This window comes from Camelina sativa, chromosome 16 (assembly GCF_000633955.1).
Source record: "Camelina sativa cultivar DH55 chromosome 16, Cs, whole genome shotgun sequence".
NCBI classification, from domain to species: Eukaryota; Viridiplantae; Streptophyta; class Magnoliopsida; order Brassicales; family Brassicaceae; genus Camelina; species Camelina sativa.
Window position 1 is genome coordinate 19190942 of NC_025700.1, and position 19632 is coordinate 19210573.

General features: G+C 37.3%; 6 protein-coding genes across 7 annotated transcripts; 4 read left to right on the forward strand and 2 right to left on the reverse strand.

Annotated features, from left to right (window-relative positions):
- LOC109124698 (suppressor of mec-8 and unc-52 protein homolog 1) lies at nt 273–5007 on the forward strand. The gene is made up of 16 exons (XM_010473137.2): nt 273–381; nt 697–907; nt 1025–1177; nt 1602–1650; nt 1904–1987; nt 2135–2238; nt 2374–2460; nt 2551–2604; nt 2964–3059; nt 3214–3341; nt 3589–3715; nt 3818–3877; nt 3976–4083; nt 4178–4278; nt 4433–4484; nt 4729–5007. The coding sequence occupies exons 1-16, from the start codon at nt 356–358 to the stop codon at nt 4825–4827; spliced, it is 1539 nt and encodes a 512-aa protein (XP_010471439.1). The 5' UTR covers nt 273–355; the 3' UTR covers nt 4828–5007.
- On the reverse strand, nt 5106–7737 carry LOC104751229 (ETHYLENE INSENSITIVE 3-like 3 protein). Its single transcript, XM_010473138.2, has 3 exons — nt 7498–7737; nt 5478–7229; nt 5106–5368 (listed from the first exon to the last, which is right to left on the reverse strand). The coding sequence occupies exons 1-2, from the start codon at nt 7527–7529 to the stop codon at nt 5510–5512; spliced, it is 1752 nt and encodes a 583-aa protein (XP_010471440.1). The 5' UTR covers nt 7530–7737; the 3' UTR covers nt 5106–5368; nt 5478–5509.
- On the forward strand, nt 8998–10983 carry LOC104751230 (UDP-N-acetylglucosamine--N-acetylmuramyl-(pentapeptide) pyrophosphoryl-undecaprenol N-acetylglucosamine transferase-like). Its single transcript, XM_010473139.1, has 4 exons — nt 8998–10240; nt 10378–10486; nt 10564–10699; nt 10790–10983. The coding sequence occupies exons 1-4, from the start codon at nt 9291–9293 to the stop codon at nt 10903–10905; spliced, it is 1311 nt and encodes a 436-aa protein (XP_010471441.1). The 5' UTR covers nt 8998–9290; the 3' UTR covers nt 10906–10983.
- On the forward strand, nt 11504–14069 carry LOC104751231. Its single transcript, XM_010473140.2, has 10 exons — nt 11504–11917; nt 12006–12083; nt 12219–12399; nt 12508–12635; nt 12740–12842; nt 12932–13032; nt 13112–13286; nt 13378–13548; nt 13645–13745; nt 13831–14069. The coding sequence occupies exons 1-10, from the start codon at nt 11660–11662 to the stop codon at nt 13888–13890; spliced, it is 1356 nt and encodes a 451-aa protein (XP_010471442.1). The 5' UTR covers nt 11504–11659; the 3' UTR covers nt 13891–14069.
- LOC104751232 (probable E3 ubiquitin-protein ligase RHG1A) lies at nt 14256–17527 on the reverse strand. 2 transcript variants are annotated; one of them, XM_010473142.2, is made up of 5 exons: nt 15796–17527; nt 15169–15318; nt 14953–15051; nt 14717–14854; nt 14256–14581 (listed from the first exon to the last, which is right to left on the reverse strand). In XM_010473142.2, exons 1-5 carry the CDS (start codon nt 16405–16407, stop codon nt 14447–14449), a joined length of 1134 nt encoding a protein of 377 aa, XP_010471444.1. In that variant the 5' UTR covers nt 16408–17527; the 3' UTR covers nt 14256–14446. The 2 variants fall into 2 exon arrangements, with proteins under 2 accessions (XP_010471444.1, XP_010471443.1); XM_010473141.2 differs by having other exon boundaries at nt 14953–15057; nt 15796–17525.
- LOC104751233 (coiled-coil domain-containing protein 1-like) lies at nt 17868–19627 on the forward strand. Its single transcript, XM_010473143.2, has 3 exons — nt 17868–18530; nt 18659–19109; nt 19413–19627. Coding segments are annotated over exons 1-3 (651 nt in total). The 5' UTR covers nt 17868–18331; the 3' UTR covers nt 19414–19627.

A 19632-nucleotide genomic window follows, 5' to 3' on the forward strand; every position in this document is an offset into this window, starting at 1 on the left:
ACACTAGTCACTAGTGTTGAAGAACTGTTTCTACAAAGATCCTGAGGGAACCATTAGAAATTGAAGACCACCAGAGTCAATGTAATGTGTCTGTCTTTTAAAAGTACACAAGGAAAAAAATATAAAAAGGGTGTGTCCTGTAAAACTTATGTAAGCAATTTAAAAAATTTACAAAATAGCACTCAGAGTTTCTGAAAATTAAGTTGTTAGCCCATATATTTTATATTCACAGCATTGCCCTGAAATTATAAAACCCAATTAAAACTCCTTCGCTCGCGTCTGTATTCTCTCATTCAGCTTCTCCACTCTTACCCCCTTGCTTGGCGTCTCCGGCGAAAACCCACTACGACTGACTATGGCGCTCGAAATCGAAGCTCGAGAGTAAGATTTCAACTTTTTCTTTCAAAACCCTAGCTTTCGTTTTAGTCGCACTGATTGAAGTATACTCCAAGAACCATTGTTTACGAATGCTCAGACGGATCCCTAGGTTAAATAAAAACCTCTTGAATCTGCGTCTATCTATATCCACCGAACTAAATTTCTGTTTTTTTAATCTCCCCATATCTTGTTTAAGCATTGCTTCTTCTAAAGCTAATGCCTTCTAAATATTTTTTTAGTCACCAAGTTTTTAATGTTATACCTCAGCGTTAGGTATACTTCATCCCTAATAGCTCTCTGTTATGTTTTATATCTCAGTGTAATCAAGATTATGCTTCAGTTCTGCAAAGAGAACTCCTTGAATCAGACGTTCCAGACATTACAAAGCGAATGTCAGGTTTCGTTAAATACAGTAGACAGCGTCGAGACTTTTATCTCTGATATTAATAGTGGAAGATGGGACTCTGTACTACCTCAAGTTTCTCAGCTTAAGCTTCCCAGGAATAAGCTTGAAGACCTTTATGAACAGGTATACTATTCTTTACTTTCTGGAATGTATAAGTGAATAAACATGTTTTGTTGAAGCATCTTTCGTTCAACCTGCTAAATTTTGTTTTTTTAATCTATTTGGGGGTGATTTATTCAGATTGTGTTGGAGATGATAGAGCTTCGAGAATTGGACACTGCCCGAGCTATTTTGAGGCAAACTCAGGTGATGGGTGTCATGAAACAAGAGCAACCAGAAAGATATCTGCGGATGGAACATCTTCTAGTCAGAAGCTATTTTGATCCGCATGAGGTATGGAAGTTAGATTATGCTCGATTATTCAGTATTATATTGAGTGTTTTTTTTTGTGGTTGCTGTATCACCTAAGCATGGTTATCCGCAACTGTTCAGCAATTTAAGCAATGTTACTATATCTGCTAGAAATTCAATGCCTCTTGCATATTCTATACTCTGATTCGTGTGACGTTTGATATCTTATAAAGTCTTGAGAAGAACCAATTAAGGGTCTTAGGTGCTGAGCGGTTAAATATGAAGTCGTTTTTAGATAAGGGTCTGAAACAATTATAACACATGTTCCGTGTTTGTGAGGACAAAAGTATCTTTACATTTTACTACCTTCTATCTGATTAGTCTTTTGAGGTGCAGTTGTTTTCATGTAATCATTTCCTTGTGTGTTTGAAAATCATGTTTTGCTGATTTTACCATTGTTTCTAAGGCTTATGGAGACTCGACTAAAGAGAGAAAACGTGCACAGATTGCTCAAGGTTGGCCATTTCTTCTTTATTTGTTAAAAGAACAATCTATTTTCTTATTAGTAAGTTGTTTTGGGGTTAATTACCTGAAGCAACTAAGTGATGTTCTGGAATTTTCTCTCTATAGCAGGCTAAGAATATCTTATGACATGAAAAAAGATATGACGAGAACTTATTCCCTGTTTAATGGTTATGGAGTTTTTGTTGTCTCTTGCTCCGTATGTGTACTCAGGGTTTACTTATTGATTTTCCCCTACTCTGTCAGCTGTGGCTGCCGAGGTTACTGTGGTACCACCTTCACGGTTAATGGCTTTGATAGGTCAGGCTTTAAAGTGGCAACAACATCAAGGTGAGCATCTATGGAACTGTGGATCTATCAAACAGTTCTGTAGAATTATAAGTCACACTTCATTTTGTCTATGTTACTAATATATAAATGGAATCAACATATATGTACCCTTACTCATTTCTTTAAATTTACATACACTGGTCTCAGGCCTACTCCCTCCAGGAACTCAGTTTGACCTCTTTCGTGGGACAGCAGCTATGAAACAAGATGTGGATGATACATATCCTAATGTTCTTAGTCATACAATAAAGGTTCATATCTATCGCAAAAACTTTAATAGCTTGTTTAGCTTATAGGCCTATGATTTGCTGTTCATAATTATTTTTGGGTTCTCATTATTTGAGGTCTTGTCTAATTTTCGTATCTTGTTCCTTGTGCTGGTGCAGTTTGGTAAAAAGAGCCATGCCGAATGCGCTAGATTTTCACCAGATGGACAGTTTCTTGCATCTTCATCTGTTGATGGTTTCATTGAGGTAAGTTGATGGCTGCTTGTATGATAATACTAGTTAAAAGTCTAAGCTAATACTGTGACTAGGATTACTCAGACTTGAAAACCATTACAGGTATGGGATTACATTAGTGGGAAGCTGAAGAAGGATTTGCAATATCAAGCTGCTGTAAGCTCTCGTGTCTCCTTTTATATTTGATTCTAACTCAGTACGGGTCAGATGACCTTTTTGTATTTTTACGGAAAGATAAAATCCTTACTGCATTTGAGTTTTGAACGGGTGGCAAGTTCATGAGAACGATATGGTGGATTACTTTTTGCTTTCTATTCCAAAAATGTCGCCAGTTAAATTCCTGAAGCACCAAGTATATGGTGGATTACTTTTATCTTTGAATTCCAAAAATATTTCCCAATAAAACTCCTAATGCACCAAGTATCTTGTCAGAGGCTACCTGATACACAAAATATCAGCTTTGGATAAAGTGTCTCATTCCATCCCTCTTTACTTACAATGTTTAATTCTAACAGGAAACTTTCATGATGCATGATGACCCTGTCCTTTGTATAGACTTTAGCAGGGATTCAGAGCTACTTGCGTCTGGGTCACAAGATGGAAAGATGAAAGTAAGTTCCAGTTGCATATGTTTCCTTTAAGTTGATTTTTTTTAGACTATTGCAGCAGCTTAGTAGATATTTTTCTTCCACTCATTGGTCCCATATGAATTCTGATTGTATACAATAAGAATAAACTAGACTTAGATGCATGCCATTTTTGCAGGTCTGGCGTATAAGGACTGGTCTATGCATTCGTCGTTTTGACCGTGCACATTCCCAAGGAGTTACAAGTCTGTCCTTCTCTCGGGATGGAAGCCAATTACTGAGTACCTCTTTCGACCACACAGCAAGGTTTTATGTTATATCTTTTCTTATGTGCTTGCAATATGAATCTCTTCCAAGCAAAACTTGAGGCTCTATATTTCTTTGATGGTAGAAGTTTCTCTTAACTTATTGCATCAATTTTCTTCTTACTTGTTTCTATTAGTTTTTCGTCCTTTTATCTAGTAAATTATGCAAGTTGATTGCTGGTTGGTAGAGCTTCTGGTCGAGCGGATTTTCAAATTCACATTATATTGTTTTGGTTTATTTTATGCAGAATCCACGGCTTAAAATCTGGGAAATTGTTGAAAGAATTTCGCGGTCATACATCTTATGTAAATAACGCCATCTTTACAAGTGATGGAAGCCGTGTAATCACTGCCTCCAGTGATTGTACAGTGAAGGTACATTGTATTTGTATATTCTTGGGCTTTGGCTTTCTTTCATTGTTTCTCATTTGGACTCTACGTTCAGCCGTGTAATAGCAGTCTTGATTTCTTGCACAGGTCTGGGATTCAAAGACGACAGATTGTCTACAAACATTTAAGCCGCCACCTCCTTTACGGGTATATTTTCTCTTGCAGATTCATTTACATGTAGCTCTTTCTGATATATTGTTTCCAAGTCAACTCTTTGGTTACCAAATCAGTATTTTGAATTTTAGGGAAATGACGCATCTGTCAATTCTGTTCATCTGTTCCCTAAAAACATAGAACACATCGTTGTGTGCAACAAGACATCATCAGTATACATCATGACGCTCCAAGGACAGGTGAATTACCAGCAAAGGTCTCCTGCATATCAGTGTCATCTGTCATGCCAATACTTACTTTGTTCACATGGTTCTATATTGTTCTTTTTTGCAGGTTGTGAAGAGTTTCTCATCCGGTAAGAGGGAAGGAGGAGATTTTGTAGCAGCATGTGTATCTACGAAAGGAGATTGGATATACTGCATCGGTGAAGACAAGTAACACTCTAACATCCTCTATCTCTATCTATCGTTATATTTTTGGATAACTTCCAAGAGTTTTGATTTCAGAGGATAATCTTATGGTCCCTTTCTTTTCTGGTTTCATCTACTGCCTTTGATGTTTGTAACAGTGGTTTGCGCTAACTTGCAGGAAATTGTACTGCTTCAACTATCAATCCGGGAAACTTGAGCATTTCATGATGGTAAGTTTATATCCAGAATAGACATGCTCCGAAAAAAATTGGACATTGAAATTTAAAAGTTGTATTCGAGATAAACACAATATCAACTCCCTAGAGTATATGAAATCCCTACTGTTTTACATGTTTGATTCAGTCTATTCTCCATTTTAGAGCTCAGATTATCATCTCTTTCTCTGTTAATACTTGCGTAAGTTGTCTAGTCTATCATTAGACCTGGTTTCTGAATAGTTTATGCTTATGACAGGTGCATGAGAAGGATGTGATTGGTGTAACACACCACCCGCATAGAAATCTCCTTGCTACCTATAGTGAAGATGGCACAATGAAGTTATGGAAGCCTTGAGTTGTCTCATCATCAAGCCTAGCTTTTTGTACGATTTAATCTTCTTCTTTGTTTGATTGGCACTCTTCTGTCGGATTAGAACTAGTGTAAGTTATGTAAAACATCATTGCCGATACAAAGAACTTCGATTTTGGGGATCACCACTCAAACAATGAACCAATATATGCAGCATTTTTCTAATATTATGGTCCCTTTGCCTTTGACATGTCTTCTTCCTTTTCTCACCTGAGTCAACTCTCGTGATTCATACCTAGCCTTGGGGAACAATGGGAGTCATATTCTCTTAGCTTGATGAATTTACTCACAGGTTAATTTACAAATGATACAATAACTGCTCTCCCTCCAGACCATTTAGGTCCATTACAACGGGAGAAAGCAGTGCATCTGGCAAATTATTCGAAAAGAAAGAAATTGTTTCTCTTAACAAATCTAAGAAAAATTATTTTTTAAAAAAAGAAAGAAAAAAAGAAGGAAGAAGAGTTTAGATCAGTAGAATAGAATGTAACTGTACTAGCCAGACTATTGCCATGTACCTTTGAACCTACAAGATATTAAGTTATTAACAGTCAACAAAACATAACACAAGTACGGTAACTTTTATAAACTAAGATAAAATTATATGAGATTGTGTTGTGTTGATACAAACTTACCATGAAAACTCCCAAACAAAAATGGCAAGACACTAAGCTCCAAACCATGAGAAATCATCATCAAAAGCATAGGAATCAAACCCAGAGTACAAGGTGGTACTATCAAACGCCAAGTCATTAAATGGAGACAGAATGCTACTGTCCAAGAGCTTATCTTGGTCGGTTTGATACTGAGGAGGCAACTCACTCCCACTTACACCGTCTTCATTTCCGTGTAAGCTATGGGGTTGAAATAGACCTCCTTGGGTCTCGAACCCGCTGGTGTGAGTTGGTGCTTGTGTATTCATTTCTATCTGGGTATGGAGAATGTCGTCTTCATGATTATTTACAAACACTGCAGAGGGATTATAGAAGTTGTAACCTGACCCAAATTGCAGCTCTTGGTTAGGGTTTGGTTCATAAAGCATTGGCCTTTCGTCTACAGGCATAATAGCTTGTCCACTTACAGGTGGAAGATAAGTATAGCTGTTATTGAACTCAGGAAGCACTAATTCTAGACCATTGTCCTCTGGTCCTAAGGTAATGTTTGGGTCTACAACACTGTCCTCGTGATGAGTACCGTTGATGTTATATTCCAGCAGAGGAGCATCAACATGATTCATATCAGGTAAGATGTTTCTTTGTTCAGCTTCAGGTTGTTCCTCCTCTTGTGGATTGACAGTTCCTGATCTGATTCTGGGCCTTTTCCTTCTGCGATGTTTCTCTGCTTTATCTTGATCTCTTATTGAATGTGAGATGGCTGTTGCTTGCTCTTTTTGAATCAGATTTCTTCTACTGTCTTTAGATGAAACAGAACCTGAAGCATCCTCTGCCCCATCAACATCATAATCACTATCACTGTTGATCACATTTTTCCTCCTGTCAGCGTTATTACCCCGTCGATGTGTCTCAGTTACATTAGAGTTTCCATTATCACTGCTAGGCTGCTGAATCAGGGACTCCTCTTGGTTCAAAACCGCCAACCAAATCGCACTCTCTTTAGCTGTCATCTTGTCCTGTAAACATTTCGACTGGCGAACATGCCTCTTAATCTTTGCAATATCAGGAGACATATGATTGATCACTGCTGTTAAAACTCCAACCTTCCACATCTTCTTGAGATCGTGTGGTTTCCTGTAAGGAGGACTCTGGCTTTTAGGCAAACCGAGTTTCACCCACCATTCTTCATCCCCGGTTGGCCACCAAGGCGGAGGAGTCCCTTTCTCCAACGGAAACTTCCTTTGAGGAGGATCACAATGCTGCATCAAAGAAGATAACAAAGACCCTAAAGTTGCATCTTGCAAATCCTGCAGAACAAACTGCGAGTTCCTATTCCCATCTGATTTCCCAAAAGCTAAGCACTCCTCTTCGTATTTAGCAATAGCAGCTGGTCCGTTCTTATCAAACTTCACTTTCTCTTTCCACCAAGCTCTGATATTATCAGAGGAACCACTCACAGGTTTACCCTTTTCGGGTATTATACCATACACAAAGCCACGAACTTTGCAGACTTCCATTAGCTTCAACATGTACTTAAGTATACCATCTTGAGCTCTAGACATTTTCTTCCTCTGCGCTTGATCCGAGATTTTCTTAGGCATCTCCTTCGTTTGAGCTCCTTGAGAGCCAACTTTTTGTCGCTCCTTGATCCTCTTAAGCCTCACACGATCTTTCCACATCCGTCTCTCTAAATCTTCCGCATCAATCTCTTCGTCGCTCACATCAATCTCCGCCACATTATCACTAACTAAGTCATCAGGCTCATTCTCCATCCTATATCACACAATACAATATACAACATTCAGCTGAATCAAATAAATTAACGAACTTTAAGCAACATAGACAAAAAAAAAACTCCACTTTTGTTGTCAAACAAATAAAAATCAAATTTTTATTTCATGGATTCTATCAATTTGGATTGAGATTTGAACCTAAGGAATAACTCCGTCCAATGATTCCTATAAACCCTAAAGTCAAGAGGGGGGAATACGAAAGCAGCAAATCAATGGAATTTGAATTTGAATCAAATGTTCTTCCTCACCTGTCTGCCTCGGTCATAGCAAGATCGCCCATTTGATTAAAACAAGTCGATCAAACAAAAACAAAAAACAAAATCTGAACCGCCGAAACTGAATAAAATTTTAGGGTTTTTTTTTTCTCTTTCTCCTGTCGTCGTTATCAGGAGGGAGGAGGAGAGTAAAAAATGTCTGCGAATTGGGAGAGGCAAACGATTTAGTCGGACCAAATCCTAAGTAGTATTGTGTTGTCTTGTGGCAATAACTCAAAAGGCCAATGTTTTTTTTTTTTTTTGCCAACTTTGTTTTTACCAACTATTATTCGTATTTTTTTATTCGTTGCAAAAACAAAGTTGATTTCTTCTCTTTCTGTTTGATTTTTTTTTTAATCTAAAAAAATATTTTCTTACTTTATCTGTAGTTTTTTTAACTGTTGTTGTTGTTACGAAACAATATTTCCAGTTAATATTTTTTACCCGAAATAATGGAATGATTTCAGCTAATAAATATAGTAAGATCACTCGACATAAAAAGACAGAAATATGCGTGGATATGATTCATTTCTAGTGTAGTGTATCTTTGTATTTTGTTGGGATTTTTTTTTCTTCTTGTTAGTGGTTTATGAGAAATATTTGATTGGCTGAAGAAATAGAATAATGGTACTATTTCGTTACTTTATTTTTCTTTTCTTGTTTTCGTGAACCACGAGTGTGTAGTGAGAATAAAACTTTGAGTTGATGAATTTGTAAGTTGCAGCAGGCATCGTTGGGACCAGTTTTGCATTTACAAAAAAGTTACAGCATGAATTTCTTGTACGGCTACCTTTTTATTACCCATGTCTCATCAAAATTAATGTTTTGGTATATTTTTTTGTCTCACAAATATTGATGTTTTGTAAATTTCAAGAAATAATCATTGAAAATATTTAAAATATTGAATTGTTATTGGTTTAAAATTAAATAATATCTCTTTAGTCAATGAAAAATATATATTTAAACTCAGTAATCTCTTTGAAAGATGGAAGAAGTAGTTTGGTTACAGCTCATTTAGTCATTATAAATACTACAAAACATAGTATTTAGTCATTGTATATATAACATTACGTAAATCTCGCTTAACGTGCTCCAGTACAATGAAAATAATATAATTGACTGATACCAAAAAAAATTTAAATGGACCCAATGGCTATTAACTTCGCACTGGGAGATAGAGAGACATCAAACTATATAAACTTGAAACTAAATTCAATAGAGTTAAACCACTTTCTTATATAAAAAGAATTATAATTTTAGGTTAGTTATCTATTATTTTAATATCCATCATTCATTCTAGTTCTAATTTTTCCAGCGGTTATTATTTCATTTCTCTTAGTTCTAAACTTCTAATACACATATTAAAGCTTAAATTTGAATAAATACGTGGCTTAGAGTAACTAACTAACAACTTAAAAAAAAAAACATTTCCCTCGTGGCAACAAAAAAACAGAACAAAACAAGTACAAAAAGTTGACTTTTCGCTTACAAACTTTGACTATTCCGACAAGAAAAAAAACCTTAAGATTGATCAGAGAAGCATCTCAATCGACTCTTCAGTTTCGTTCTCTTTGATTTCGTAAGATCGCTTCTCTGACCATTCTTCTTCCTCACAACACTACTCATAAATTTCGCATTTGCTTCTCTCACCAATTCCTTAGAGAACAAATTCATATGGTTTCATCATAGTTCAAACTTCAAAGCGTTATCATCGTCTTCGTCTTCTACCCTAATGCCTCAGTGAATAAAAAGTTTGACTCTTTCAGCTTCGTTTCGTGATCTCTCTCATGGCGATACCTTCATACCTTTCCCCAAATTTACCTTTTCACCCTTCGACTAAACTCTTTCCGAGTCGACTCACTTTTTCCTCCTCCTCCTCCTCCTCCTCCTCCTCTGTTTGTTGTCTCTCAGTAGACCGCCAAATTAACCACTCCTCGGTTTCCAACGAAATCTCCGGTTTACGAGTTGTCATATCCGCCGGAGGCACAGCCGGACACGTCTCTTCGGCGCTAGCGATCGGAGACGAGCTTAAATCCGCCGACCCGCAATCTCAAATCCTCTTCATCGGATTCCCAAACAGCATGGAGAGCACGACGGTCCCCTCCGCCGGATTCGATTTCTCAGCCATCTCCACCGTCGGATCATCATCGTCCCGACCATTCCTATGCTTCACCTCTTTCCTCAAATTCCCTCTCCGCTTGATCCAATCAACCTTCGAATCCTACAAAATCCTCCGCGAGTTCAAACCCCAAATCGTCGTCGGCACCGGAGGTCACGCCTCTTTCCCGGTTTGCTTCGCCGCCGTGATCTCGAGAACCAAATTCGTAATCCAGGAACAAGATTCAATCCCTGGAACCACTTATTGGGTTCTGTCTTTCTTTGCCGACACAATCTTCGCTCCTTTCAACTGTACAGTCACAAACCTCCCCAAAAGAGTCGCAGCCAAGTGTGTCGTTTACGGTAACCCTATAAGACAAGCGCTTAGACGGTACTCGTCGAAAGGAGCGGCGCGTGTGAGCTTTTTCGGACAGTGGGCTGGAGCTGTGTCGGATGCTAAAGTTGTGCTTTTGCTTGGTGGGTCTTTAGGAGCCAATGCCATTAACATAGCTTTGCTTAACTGTTACTCGCAGTTGTTGTCTGAACATGAGAACTGGTTCTTTGTTTGGCAAACTGGTGTTGAAGCTTTTGATGAAATGGATAGTCTCGTTAGAAGCCATCCTCGTCTCTTTCTATCCCCGTGAGTTATACTACATTTTCAACTCTTTAGCTTTTGTTTGTTAAGTCTCTTTTTTTTTTCCTTTTTGTTGTGAAAAGTTTAAAGTTTCACACAGTAATTTAGAACTCAAAGTGTGAATTTTCTTTGTTGGGTATAAGGTTCTTGCGATCGATAGGTGTGGCTTATGCGGCTGCAGATTTGGTTATCTCGAGAGCCGGTGCAATGACTTGTTCAGAGATCATGGCTTTAGGAAAACCTTCTATTTTGGTATGTTCGAGTTTGCTAAATCTTAGTCAGTTCTTATTCTAAAACACTGAATGTTGCTTTTGGTTTGTTTTTGTTAGATACCATCACCACATAGCGATGAAGGGGATCAAATACGGCATGCTTCTTTAATGGCGGACAGTGTGGGATCAAAGTTAATAACAGAAGAGGAGCTAGATTCGATCACTCTTCGAGCTGCAATGGAAGATATTCTAGGTAACTAAAACTCCACAAATCTGAAATTGCAATGATCAACTTGTTGTTCCTCCTTGGCAATTGTCTCATTGAGTTGGTACCAAATGATAGGGAATGAAGAACTGATGACAGAAATGAGCGAGCGTGCATTCAAATGTGCAAAACCGGACGCTGCATCAGATGTTGCTAAACACATTATTTCTATTATCAATTCCAAAGATAAGTAGGTAAACATATTCTTCTGTTTTGTTTGTATAAAACCCCCTCCACCATCTCAAGAGTTTTGATATCAGTTTCCCACAGCTCATAACATGTCTCAATTCTAACAACCCCCGAGTTAAAAAAAACCAAGTGTGAAGAAAAGTGAGTGATACAGATTACAGTAGTGTTGTAAAACAAAATATATGTGTTCTTAATCTTCTTGCTATAGAGAGACAAAACAAAATATATGTGTTCTTAAACGAAGTTGAGCTATATTTACAAAAAAATTCAGTGACCTACATCAACAGCCCATACTTTGGTTTTATAGATCTACGAGTTATCGATTTTGTGGATAAGTTATGTAACCCACTTCAGAAAACAACAAAGATACAAATACAAACCAATTAAGAACTTTCGTAGTATAGTTTCTAAAGTTATTGATGTCGTACGTGTCATCATCGTCTGGATTCGAATGTGTAGTACGTATCGACAAAAAACATAGGATAAGAACAAGATTTTAAAATCTTAAAGATATTTTTATACTTTTGGATAAAGTTGCGCCGACGTTTGATCTAATTTCACAAAATTAAGGGAATTATTTTTGCGTTTTATAATTTTGTGGCAAACGGAATTTAAATTGAAAAACTCAAACCACAAAAAAAATTAGAAATTGAGCAGACAAGTAGACAACGACTCAGTGAGAGATCTTCGACCGTCTATAAATAACCAAACTAGCGTTGTTTTTTATCCGGCGACATTTGTGGGTGGTTCACGGTGGTTATGGATGCTCTCCGATTCGAGTTTAGTTTATCTTCCCTCACTTCCACAGCTGTCGCCGCCACTTCTTTACGCAGTCACTCTCGTCGCTTCTTCTCCTCTGTGCGACTCGGCCGAGTCGTCGGCTCATCATCTCCGACGATCACATCGGCCGCGAAGACGACGGTGAATGAAATTTGCACGGCGGATGAACTCCACTACGTTGCTGTTCCAAACTCCGATTGGCGCGTCGCTCTCTGGCGTTATCTTCCTTCCCCAAAGGTACCGACATATATATATATATATAGAGAGAGAGAGAGACATGTACTTATATAGGTTTACTTATATACGTATTTGTATACACTTATAGGCACCAAAGAGGAAACATCCTTTGCTTCTGTTGTCTGGGATTGGGACCAATGCCGTCACATACGATCTTTCCCCTGAGGTGATTTGATTTATATATAAAAAAAAACAAATTATTATGATCAGTTAGTTTAGGCGTGAGCTTGTAGTGTATACTGAAATGGATTCTTGGAACACAAGTTTGTATTTTTTGAATCTAAAACGTTTTAGTTTTTAGTGTTCCTTTGCAAGATTCATGTCTGGTTCTGGATTTGATACTTGGATTCTTGAGCTCCGTGGAGCCGGTTTGAGTTCTCTAAGTGTTGATAGAAATCTGGATAACCAGCAACGGATAGTCTCGAATCTATTGGAGAATCTCGTAAATGTATCCGAGAGACTGGAAAATGTTCTTGATGGAGGTTGATTGATTCATTACCTCTCTCATACTGTCATTTTGGTTTCTTCTGTTGAGAACAACAGAGAAGAGAATATTTATTTTGTCTATTTTACTGAGAAATAACTTGCAGATTCCAAGATCATCGGGCTGCAAGACCGTCTATCTAAGAGAGTGGGAGATTTCAAGCAGCGGTTTGAACTTATCCCTCATTACAATTGGGATTTTGATAACTATCTTGAAGAAGATATTCCTTCTGCGGTGAGGTGACACTTCTTGTTTATTCTTCTTAAACTTGGAGGACACTTGCTCACACGCTACTGCTATAGCTGTGTATGTCTGATTGTATGGTGTGTTGGTCTCAGTTGGAGTATGTGAGGACTCAAGCCAATCCTAAAGATGGCAAGTTGCTCGCCGTTGGTCACTCAATGGGTGGTATCTTGTTATACGCCATGCTCTCAAGATGCGGTAACCTTCTCTTATAAAATCATATAGACTGATGATTACAGCAATGTAAGTCATTGTCACATTTTGGCTCAATCACGTTTCTTCACTAGGCTTTAAAGGAATGGATTCGGGGTTAGCTTCTGTCGTCACTCTCGCATCAACATTTGACTATTCATACTCAGGAACACTTCTCAAGTACCTATTACCCATCGTAAGTACTCACAAGCCAAACACTGTACTGTTACACTATCATTCAGGGATAAGTGATGTTAAATGTCGTTTTGCTTCAGAAAGCGCCTGCAGAAGCTATTAACCTGCCTATCATGCCGATTGACACAATGCTCGCCATGGCTCACCCTCTAATGTGTCGTCCTCCATATCCTTTGTCCTGGTTAACCGCTAATATCTCTGCTCCTCAAATGATGGACCCCGAAGTGATTGAGAAGCTTGTTTTGAACAGCTTATGTAAGTACAAACTACTTTCACAAACTTCTGCACATATTTAACACAAGACACATTGACGTTAACGATAATGTTATTCTGAGAAATAAAACAGCCACAGTACCAGTTAAGCTTCTCTTGCAACTAACAACAGCGGTGGACCAAGGTGGGCTGCGTGATAGAACCGGTACTTTCTATTACAAGGATCATATTAGCACAACCAATGTGCCGATCTTAGCTCTTGCAGGAGACTGGGACATAGTCTGCCCCCCTGATGCTGTATACGGTTGTTACTCTACAACATATTTAACCGCGAATTCAAAATTTTGTTTTCCTTAATTGATGTAATGCATAACAGTGTGCGATGGTGTTGATCTGGCAGATACTGTAAAGCTGATTCCAGAACATCTAGCTACTTTCAAAGTTTTGGGATCACCTGGAGGTCCACATTATGGCCACCAGGATCTGCTTTCTGGTCGAACGGTATGTAATGATCATTTACTCTTCATTCTATTATTACAAGTCATATTGGTTATGTATTCAACCTTTCATTTCATTCTCACTTCAGGCACGGAGCGAAGTATATCCTTTGATTGCTCGATTTCTTCAGCAACATGATGAGAGTTAAGAGTTAACCCAGATTTCAAATGGATTTGATTCTTGTTTCTCTGTATATAAAAGAAGGTACACACATTCATGTATACATTATCTTCACATATTTGGGAGCTTTGTACTCGGTAAGCAAAAGCAAAGTAGTAAAGAACTGATGTCTAGTTATTTCAGACTGGTAAAGATTTCATTTATACATTTAACTTGTTTAAACTAACCTCATGTTTGGGTAGATTACACTATAGATACATCAACATGATGTTACTTGCACGTAACAATCTCATCAATTTCATGTGATCATATAATGCTAGATCTACCTAACATTTTTGTAGTTGACGACCTAATTATCACCAACAAAACATGAAGGAATCCACAAGCAATGTGGGGTTCACAATGTCGCATGAGACTTTTTCCATAGGTTATACAAAAGTTTCAAACAGCAATCATGAATAAAAAAAGCCCAAAATAATCTAACATAAGATTTGGTTCTTTCAAAGAAAAATAAATAAATAGTGATTGGTTTCAATCCCAAAATGAGGAATCATCATCACAGGAGGAGATATACCTCTCTAAATCTAAGACTTAACGTACGGCATCGTTTTACAAACAGGACAAGAGTTCTTCCTCACTAGCCATTGTTTCACACAGTGGGTATGGAACCTGTGCCCACATTTTAATTTCCCTACCTCGTCCTTAACCTCATACTCGTCCTGACAAACAAACATACACATGAACATTTACTACTGCTTAAGAAACAAATCTGTTTTAGCACCAAATCTAAATATGAGTCTGTTCTAAAAAGAACTGACATGGACTAGAGCAAAGAAACCAAACTCTGGACTTACTTGACAGATGATGCACTTTCTGTCTTCAACTGGTGTATCTAAACGGAATGGTTTGACTTTCCGTAGACAGCTTTTGATTTGTTTTTCATTAAGTCCATTGTTCACATACCCAATTCTATCACCAAGCTCCAAAAGTTGCTGTTTTCCAAACCACAAAACAATCACAACACACACTAAAGAACCTAGAAGAGACGTCATCAGCTCCTTGTACTTTGTAAAGAAGACACCTTAGTTACCTCGTATGTCATGTTATCGACATTGAGCCTCAAGTCACGGAAGCGATCGTTTAAGCTTACTACCCCTCCCATTACAAAACCATTCTGCAGCATCATCATCTGCAACTAAATGAAACAAACAGAAGCGTAAAACATTACACAAGCTCGATGACGATCTCTAAGACCTTAAAACTTAGTCAAAAATAAAAAAAAAAAGAAAAAAAAAAACACTCAAACCTCAGCGAGTCCATCAGGGTAGTAAGGTTGACGTAGATGACGATGATATCTATCACTCTGTTCAGCCCGCGATGTCAAAAAGGTCGAATCAGAATCGAAATAAGGATTGGATTCTTGATTGAGAGATCGTCTGGGAAGAAGAGAAGAACCCTGCAATGTATAACAGTTGAGTTAAAAAGACTAAGAAGAAACACAAAAACCAAAACCTCATATGATCACTTGAACCTACTACATAACCTTAAGTTTACTCCACAAAAGAAAAGCTTGCGAGTTCCAAAATTATCNAAAAAAAAAAAAAAAAAAAAAAAAAAAAAAAAAAAAAAAAAAAAAAAAAAAAACGAGGGAATATATATTCCGATGAAAAGACGATATACTTAAATCAAGACGAAAGAAACCATAATGCTAACTAACTAGAAAGATAGAGGCAAATCAAATATTCTCAAGATATTATAACTAACATTTTCCAACTAATTTATATATAAACTCTAAAAACATTTCAGCAAAATTCATATACTCAAAATTAAAAAAAAAAAAATCAAATTAAAACATATAGAAGGCACAAAAACGAATAATAAAAATGGAAACTTTAGCATAAGCATAAAAAAGCTAGAAAATTGTTAAAAGTACCTCTCTCTGTTGGTTATGACTGGTTTTATTATCTCCATCGATTTTGCGTCTCACCGGAATATTCCTTCTCGGAGGATCTGACTCGACGGTTTCAACGGAGCCGCTGACAACCGCATCCGTTGAAAACCCAACTCCAGGTCCGCACCAGACATCAGGAATCGCCGCGCAACCAACGTTGCTACTACTAGTAGACTCGCTCAAGATCTTAATCGAACCGCCGCCATTGTAGCTGCTGTTACCTTTGTTCTTGTTCTTCTTCTTCGTCTTCTTGATTTTGTGATTACTACTATTCGCATCCCAGTCTGCTGAAGAGCGAATCACAGCGGGGACAGAAACTTGCTGAGATGCGGAGGTTGTGCAGCCTAGAGCACGAAACGACGCCGTTTGGGTGAAACCGTTTGGTTTCTTTCTGGTGGTTTCGTTGGTTGTTGTTGTTGTTGGTAAGAGGAAGAAGGAAGACATGGCGGATTTACAGACGCGGCTGCTAGGAGGTTTGGGGAGAAGAGGCTCGTCGGCGGTGGAAGTGGGTTGGAGGTTTCGATGATTCCTAGGTCGTTGGAGTTTGATGTGTTGACCTATTGTCGTCGAAGAAGCCTCTGCAGAAACTGGCATTGTCTTCTTCTTCTTCTGTAGAGGAGAACAGAGAGATAGAGAGAGATAATGAATAGAGAGAGAGAGAGAGAGATAGGGGAAAGTAAACAAAAAAAAAGACACAGGCACAGCGCGGGGAAGAAGGATTTAGTGAAACTAATTAAGTAATTAGTACGTTAACTAATCAAAATCCACTTCTTCCTTTATTCTAGATTGTGTTTGAAGTCTTATTAATACAAAGTGTCACCGAATTAGATATTTTTATTTCTTGTCACATGTCTGTCTGTCTCATGATGTGTGGTTTATACTTTGCTTGAGTTTTTAGGCTTTTAGCACTGTTTGAAATTGTGATGGTTATTGAGGGTAATATTGATATTTAATTTAGCTATTCACCAGTCTTTTTTTTAGAGTTGGACCCCTCTCTGTTTTTTTCTCACTTCCTAGCAAAGTATCAAGAAATTGACTTGATTTGAATAACTCTTTATTTTCTTCGTTTTGGGTCCAGTTTTGTTCAGGAACGAAGATAGAATTGAGGAAATTTTATTGTCTTTTTGCTTGTATAAATAGAAAAGATGTCTCATGTGTCAACTTTTACTTCTTTTTTTCTATTTTCTTTTCTTTGTCGGAGGTATTTTGAACATTTTAGGTATTGGAGGTACGAAAGACAAGAAACATTAGAGGGGGTCACAAAAAACTCACAAGTCAAAAACACACACAAGTCGATCACAAGTTAGTCCTCCTGTATTTTTGTTTATACGGGCACATAATTATGAATCTGTATACTTTAATCTGCCACTTGTGTAAACACACAAAGTATCGAAAGAATATTTGTCCGGATTTGCTGGAAAATATTAGTTGTTAATTTAACTGTACTTGTGGTTGAGATTTTAAAAAGTGATAAATCCTTTATCCTTATATAACTTGCGATATATTCGCCGAAGAAAATTAAAATATTACAATTTTTCAGGTAAATTTTCAAAAAAAAATAAAAAAAAATTAAATCGGACCCCTAAGGTGAAAATGTCCCTTAATATACCTTTGACTGAGCTAGCTATGTCAATTAGGACCAAAGCTTGCGGACTGGCCCGGTCCGACCCTGAAAAATAGCGGGGTCGGACTTAAATATATATGTCCAGAAAAAATCGTGTCTTTCGGGCTCAATCTATTTGGACTATAGAGTTTTTCGGGCTTAGCCTGAAAAGCCCTTTAAAAATATATTTGTACTTTTTTTGTTAACATTTTTGTTTGATTGCAATATTTGATTAATAATTTATTGTAATTAAAGTTTTAAACTCTAATCTCAGTTTTTATATTTACTTAAAAACCATACTTAATACTTTAAAATTTTTTATCTATAATATTTTATATGAATTATATATTAGTTTATTTAGTTAAAGTATCAAAATTTTGTTTAATTTTAAACTTTTTATATTAAATTAAGTTGGTTATAATGAATATAAATGAGTTATTAAATTTTTGATTGATTTGTTTTATAGTGCACCTTCAAACACTGTTTTGTAAGGCTTATAAGTTTGAATTTTTGATCTGTAAGATAAGCCCGAAAAAGCTCGAAAAGTCTTGTAACCCTGTTAGGGCCGGGCTCGGGTTTTGAAATATAGGCTCGGAAATATTTCAGGCCAAGTCGGGCCGGATTCAAACATATGCAGGCTTTACGGGTTTCGGGCCGGGCCAGCCCGATTGACACCCCTAGACTGAGCAACAAAAAAAAAAAAAAGAGAGCTGGGCCTAGATGGGCTGTGTTCCATATACCACATTACTACCAACGACGATTGAAAAAAGGATTGGTCAACAAAACGCGGCCCAATCTTGTTGGATCTAAGTTATGAAAACCGGAAACGAAGGAAAGAGCGGTTAATAATGGCTCTTTTTTTATTCAAAAGCCCTAATTTGACAATCCTCTGATAAACCCTAGGCGAAGAATCCCATGAGTCGATTTCTTCAGAGATTACCCAGTTTATTGGCTCGAACTCGAAGTTTCCTTCACTCACCCGTGAATATTCGCCATTCTCGTGTTGTTGTTGTTGTTCCTCTCTTCGACCGAGCTATTTCCCGTCCCGTCTTCTTCTCTTCCGACTCCGACTCCGCGCCTAGTTTCAATACCGACAAGGTTCTTTCTAAAGAAGGTGACCTCTCTTGAATTCAAACCCTTTTTTTTTCTAATTGAGTTCGCTGATAGAGATTACAATTTGCTTAGAATGTAATAATGGTGCGTTTTTTTTTTTTTTTTTTAAAAATCGATTTGGTTTTGCAGAGCTGAAAAATAGGATTCAAAAGATTTTGGATGATGGAGATGAAGATTCAATTCCCGATTTATTTGAGTTAATGATGATTAGGAAGTTATCAGGTAATCACGATGATAGCGACGATGAGGTCATGGAGGAGGTTGTGCGTAAGTATCCAGTTAACGATGCCCATGACACTCACTCTGAATCTGATATCGAAAGTGATGATGACCTGAGAGATGGTGATGATTCGTCTGACTCAGATATCGAAAGTGATGATGATGACCTGAGAGATGGTGGTGATTCGTCTGATTCAGATATAGAGTTTGATGGCTTGAGAGATGTTGACTTGTCTAATGTCAATATCAAGATTGATGGTCTGAAAGATGTTGGCTTGTCTGATGATGTCAATATCAAGATTGATGATGGCCGGAAAGCTAATCACTCCTCGTCTTATTCTGACTCTCTCAAAGTGACTTGGTAAGTTTTCTATTTCGCACCATATATGGTACTCGCAAAGATAACATTTTTCTTCTGCAATTTACAGTCTCTTTATTTGATTTGGTCACATTTTTGCATTTTCTACTTTGTATATCTTGATTTAAGGGATATAGACATATTCTTTAGTACATGAGAGAAGTTGTTTAGAGACTCTTTAATCTTTAAGCATGTGATTTCTTGCTTAATCATGTGTCTCGGGCTTTGTTTATTCCTATCTATCATGTACAAAGTATGAAAACCTCGATGGCTTCTTATCTGATTGGTGTTCTTGTTTGTTTACAGACTTGCACTACATTGAAGAAGATTTTGAAGAAAGCAACTACATAGTGAATGGAAACAGTACAGCTTTTGGTGCAAGTTGGCTGTAAGTTCTGACTTTCGAATATAAACTAGAAATTAGATTCATATTGTATGCGTTCTTTGTACTAGTAGTAGTACATTATATTATACAATAGTAATGAATTAAGAATATAATTATGAAGGTGTTTTCTTTTCTTTGTAT